At 38.7% G+C, this 5,978-nt stretch overlaps 1 protein-coding gene across 1 annotated transcript; it reads right to left on the bottom strand.

Moving 5' to 3' along the window:
- Window positions 1-1,730: 1,730 nt before the first annotated feature.
- Window positions 1,731-5,764, bottom strand: LOC116267675 (accelerated cell death 11). The gene is made up of 4 exons (XM_031649543.2): window positions 5,413-5,764; window positions 3,921-4,093; window positions 2,545-2,690; window positions 1,731-1,986 (listed from the first exon to the last, which is right to left on the bottom strand). Exons 1-4 carry the CDS (start codon window positions 5,602-5,604, stop codon window positions 1,880-1,882), a joined length of 618 nt encoding a protein of 205 aa, XP_031505403.1. The 5' UTR covers window positions 5,605-5,764; the 3' UTR covers window positions 1,731-1,879.
- Window positions 5,765-5,978: the final 214 nt, after the last annotated feature.

The raw sequence follows: 5,978 nt of genomic DNA, 5'->3' as shown, positions 1-5,978 counted from the left end.
TGAATTAGATGTCATGAAGAAGTTTAGATATCAAGGATTTTTTCTAAATGATCAAATTCTGTCCGCTGAGCAGCATTATGAGCAATTGATGAATTGCACTTTGAATCCAACATAATATCTTCAAGAAACTCCCTTTCAATATGGTTAATGTATGAAAAATACTAGTTATTTCCTAACAAGAACATCAATTATAATGAATCCAAGGGAAAATATTCAGTGAAAACTGAAAACCAAGTAATAGGGACCTACCAAGTACTAGGTGTTATCAACCTTTAGCAGCAATATCATTAATATATACTATATAGTGGATCAAGCGATGTTTTAGTTAAGATCACATAGACTCTAGCAACCACATACAGTGTTAGTACAAATACATCTTATTCTCCTGCTCCATACTGAATACATCATAGACCCACAACTCCTCCTTACATCTGCTATTTTTCTCATCTTTCTCCAAGTTATTATGATATGAATCCAATCATGGGTCTAAAGCTGCTTTAGTGATATGCACAAACTAACAATAACGCAAAACCAGCAACACATCAAAATTTCATTTGCGCAACGAAAAGTAAAGGTGCCCGTCAAATGGCACAGAAAAGCAACACAACGGGATAACCTAAAGGCACCCTATACTTTACAACTCAGTAAAACATGTAAAACAAGTTAAAGACAACCCGAGTTCATCATGAGACCTATTGTTCTTAGCTGCTTGGTAAAGAGAATCAAAGTGCATAAAATAAAAAAATGCAAGAAGATGACAGCACGGATTCATTAGTTTTGAATAAAAGACAAACTAAAAGAAAAAATAGGAGGGAGCAAAAATCTCAAATTTGTGGTTTACCTGAGAATGGAAACTGATCGGTCTTCTGCAGCTCCAGTTGAACGATGCTCCCACTATGCACACAGGCTTTAGGATGTGTGTAGGGGCTTACAAGGGAAGAAACAATGGTAGGGGGCAAAGTTGGGGAGGAAACAGAGGGGAAGAGAGGGAAGGGGAATCGAGGTTGGACACAAGGGAAGAAAGGGAAGGGGAAAGAAGGGGGAACGAGTGAGGGAGGAGGGGATGGAGGGGAAGAGTAGTCAACCAAGAGTAAAGAAGGGGAGAAGGAAGGGGGATGCTGTGAGCGTGGATTGAGAGACAAAGGGGAAAAGAGGGAGGAGGTACCGGCCGAGCTCACAAGAGGAGAGGGAGTGGGGAGAAGAGAGAAGAGTGCAGGGACAAAAATGAAAATGAGAAACGTCATTTTCCCTCTTTCTACCTGTGAATCAAATTTTTTGCCTGATCTGGGCCATCTGATCACAGATCTGAAATAACCACATCAAGTATTATTTCCCATTTTTTTCTCATCATTTTTTCTCAACCGTCCATCATGATGGATCATACGACCCTCATAAATAACCTAAGTGACTGTTAAAAATACCATGAATTGTTGCTATGCCATAAACCATCACAGATGCTCTAAAAAGAAAGTTGAACTCAAAACACTAACAGTTATCTAACCTTTTAAAATAGTTACTTTAATGTGTTCATGTTGTGAATCATCCAGTCAAGTTGATAGAAGATTGAAATTAGCTCACATCTGGTACTCATCTTTGGTGGTGTTATTATTATTATTGTCATTACTTTATTATTATTATATTAGATTTTGGTCATTTGCTCTAGGAAGGCCTGACGTACAATGCTCCACAACCCCAAAAAACACACACAAGCCAGATACTGGAAGCAAATGTGGCAGAAACCAGAAAGCTGCACAGATTCATACTGTCATGATGAGGAGCATGTATATATTACACTCGTGCTGTCAGGATAATAAGCATGTGTGGGTTTCCACGCCTACAGATAATTAAATTACATTTTGAAATGAAGTTGGGTGGGAAGTCACCAGTCTATCCCTATTTCTCTAGACAAAAACAGTCCGTCAACATAGTTGATAACTGCTGCCGATGAAGTCACATAACTTTGCATCTGGATCCGAGCTGAATCCTCTGAAAACACCAAATCAATCCATTAGGACATAACAATATGTCAGTGAAATGTATCAGAATGCTAGCTAGATGAAATTACAACAGAATTTGATCCACATCCGACTTTCCATGTTAATCATGGTAAAGGAACAGTATGTATTGCATACATCGTTGAAGCTTGAATGGCACGTCCAGACAAATTCAGGCCATAAAGGTAAAAGGCAATGAGTGGTAAAGTGAATCGAACCAGCATACATCAAGCACCTCACTTTTTGTTTTCTTTATCAAATAAGCTAGTGCTTGAAGCCAAAAGCATAATACATATTTGCAAAAAGTCTGCAGCTATTACGGTCACATCTCAAGTCATCCGTGACTAATCCATTTATTGATAAGGTTAATTGGTGTGGTGTTTCCCGATCCTTTCAAGCATGTAAATGTAACATTAGCTTCCAGGATAAATTGGCATACAAGCCATGAATGCCAACCTGAAGAACAAGTTCATGAATAGTTCATTTAAAAGCAAACACATAATGTAATATGAACGAACTTGTGAATACAAATGTTTGCATAAAGACTTACCCCTTTCATTCAACTTCATCAAGAGCTGTGACCTTGTAGGGAGAGTATACATGCCAGCAGCAACTGCCTTCCTGATAGCCCATCCATGGTACGGAGCAAACACTTTTGCATATGCTACTGAAGCTGCATCTCTAAGGGAATTTCCCCTAATAAAGTCATGAACAAGACACAACAGTCATAAATAAGACGATCATCTTATAAGCCCTGCTGGTTTTTTGTCTTTTCTGTGCTTCGATATCATCAGATTGTAAGGTGAGTAGACTTTGACTAGAACATGGAACTCCTTCATCTACTCACAATAACCAAACGGAGAAATAATCTCAAGGCATGTTCAAGTGCCTTGAACAATCAGCATGCCATTCAAGTTAGGCTCCACCAAATTTGATATGCACTCAAATGGAATATCTCAGTTCCCTGATATGAGATCCCCTTTAACAGTTCAACTATAAAAAACTTGAGACTGTAGCATGACCTAGTATGTCCTCTTATTTACATAACCTAGAAGGCTAGAATACAATAATATATTTATTCTTGGACCAAGGTATCCAAATCTCATATCCTTTGTCTGCCGAACTATTATTATAACAGAAGAACAAAGAAGAAGATTATAAACAATAACAAGATAATGTACAATATCTATGCTTAAAATCTGACTGCCATAATCACCAAGTTAGAGAGAGAGGGAGAAAAAGAACAAGGTACAAGCATGGAGCTGAAGTAAAAAAATACTAGTCGATGAAAAGTGACTGCTGTAAGTTATCTCCAATAGGCCTACTAATCATGCAAACAGGCAACAAATGCATGTGATTGATTATTGAATAGAGTAACTAGAAGCATCACAAGATTCCTCATTTAATGACTCTTACATGATCTTGGTTGCTGAGAGCAAAAGCATCAGAAATTGATGGCAGATATTTTAGGTACAGACGAATACTTGGCCCTTGTGGCCTTCCTTATAGTCATAGGTTGGATGGTCTGAGAAATGTGCCACCAAAACAGGTCAACATGCGCACTCTCATCTATACAAAAGTACAAGCAATATTATGCATTTTCTGATTTAGAAGGTCCATCACAAATTCAATTAAATGATCAATGACAAGAAAAAGCTTCCAACTGATTTATGAGTTGACAAAAGCTTTCACCATTATATACAGTGCACATTCTTTCAGGTTTAGGTTTAATTTCAAGTAAGCTAGAGGGATCAGGTTGCTATTTAGTTTCACTAGCCATTGTGCAATGGACAATGATATAAAAGAATTGACAATGATATAAAAGAATTATCAGATTGCCAAAGCACTTAATGAAAAAAATGATTCATTCTCTGAAAAAGCAAGTAACAAGGAAAGATGCAGACAAATAAGGTGGTAGAGACATACTCCGCAACTAGAATTTGCTCAAATAGAACCCTAACCATGTCGAGCCCGCGCTTCACTCTAAGAAGGTTGCGAGAATGGCTTCCAGGTTTCGTAACAGTGTTTTGTTCAACATCTTGATCTAACATTGATTTTAATGTGTCAATTGAATTTGAAGCCTTCTGTAGATCATCCACCTATTCATCCAGTCATTACATTTCACATAGCAGCATTGCAGAGAGATGCATGATATAGGAAATTCAGAAAAGCATGGCAGAGCATGATTATGGTGTTACAACCTAAAATGATACTGATTCAATCATGTAGGTGACCAATTGCAACATGTTCAATTAGAACAACTGATTACAGTAGATTGAGAAAATTGATGTTCCAATAAGCAAGCAGTACAACACCTTTTCTTCATACATTACACCGATATCAGTTTCACCTGTGATGTCCAAACTAGAAGATTAATTTTTCCCTGTTTCATCACAAGAAAGCTTAACAGCATAGTACTAAAAGGCTTGCAAGGAATAGTTTAGTTAAAAGTGAACCACAACTTCTTGTGTAAAACTCTGACCATCACGAGAAAATAAACAAAAATATAAAACTTCCTGAAATAAAATCACAAATCCGTTAGGATATAGCTGAAACATTGGTTTCTGCGAAGAACCATGGCATCATAAAATGTAAAAAAAAGCAGTAGGAGAAAACTTTAGAGAAGACAAACTGTTTGCATCACATATCCATCAACGATTTCTGGAAACATCTAGTTATTTCTGAAAATCTACTTAAAATCGTGATATTCTCAAAAATTGGGCGATATTTGTGAATGTGCTCCGCATACCGAGCAAACCATCTTAACTTAGCTATAAACACTAACTTATTTCTTATGCTCTAAGCATCAGTAAATATCGACAAGATCAAAGGATAAACATGGATCCCAATGCAAGGAAATTCTTATCTGTATGCTAAACACTCTGCAAGATAATCAAGGAACCACACCCTTTAAACTATCCCTAAACATTGAAATGAAGGACCAAGTTCTAATTTCACGATACTGTTTCCACCATCTCCCAAAGTTCCAAGCAAACGAGACATAATCACAATATTTCATTTACATGTTCTTTCCTTTTTAACCAATTTGGTCTTACAAATAAGTTTAAAAGCTTTCGCCAGAAGATACCCCCACCACATGGACCAGTTGTGTTTACTTCTTATTCTTGATATTGCAGTCTGAGACGAAAGGTTTAAGCGAGAACATAACAAAAAACATCTTCATTTTACAGACAAAAAGCGACTAAAATATCCTATCAGAGCGAGGGCAACCTCCAGTCACAACAAAAACTCGACAATAGATCACAAATGCATATAGAATCTAGAGAAAACTCCACAATCAGGTCAAGATCACCATGACCACCAAAAGAGAAAATGATGGAGAAAAAGGAACGAACACTAAACTGGGAGAACACCAGATGGTTTCATTATACTAATATTCTCCTCTTATATTTTTTACCTTGGCAACGTAATCCATCTCCGCGAACTTGAAGGCGAATCCCAGTAACCCGAAGAGGACGGAAACGAGGGAGCAGGCACGCGAGAAAGCGGCAACATCAACATCAACATCGAGATTCTGGGATTCTATGATGGTAGAGAGACCCTTGAACGCCTCCGCTATCTGCCTGAGCGGCTTCTCCTCCCCACCCATATCCGTTCTTCTACTTCCTCTTCCTCCTCCTCTTCCTCCCTACCCCTTATTCTCCGTATCCCCAGAAAAAACCAGGCTTCCTTTAGCAATTTTCTTTGAAGCAGAAATATTCGGAGAGACAGCTTTGGACGCTTGGCAGTGTTGTTCCGGGCCATGGTATGACTACGGGGCTCAAAAAATATCCCTTCCCAGCTCACCGCCGAAATAAAGAAATTGATCGGCTTTAAGCCGCTTTTACAGTGCTTTTACTTTGCTGCCCTTCATCGTCCCTAAGTAAGGGAGTAAGGGTGGGTATCGGGTCGGGTCGGGCCGGGCCGGGATCTGGCCGGCCAGCCCAGCTCGGCCCGACCCAGGTCTCCTTCCGGGCTCCCGGT

Source organism: Nymphaea colorata, chromosome 14 (assembly GCF_008831285.2).
Source record: "Nymphaea colorata isolate Beijing-Zhang1983 chromosome 14, ASM883128v2, whole genome shotgun sequence".
Lineage (NCBI taxonomy): Eukaryota > Viridiplantae > Streptophyta > Magnoliopsida > Nymphaeales > Nymphaeaceae > Nymphaea > Nymphaea colorata.
This window is presented reverse-complemented; position numbering and strand designations above follow the sequence as displayed.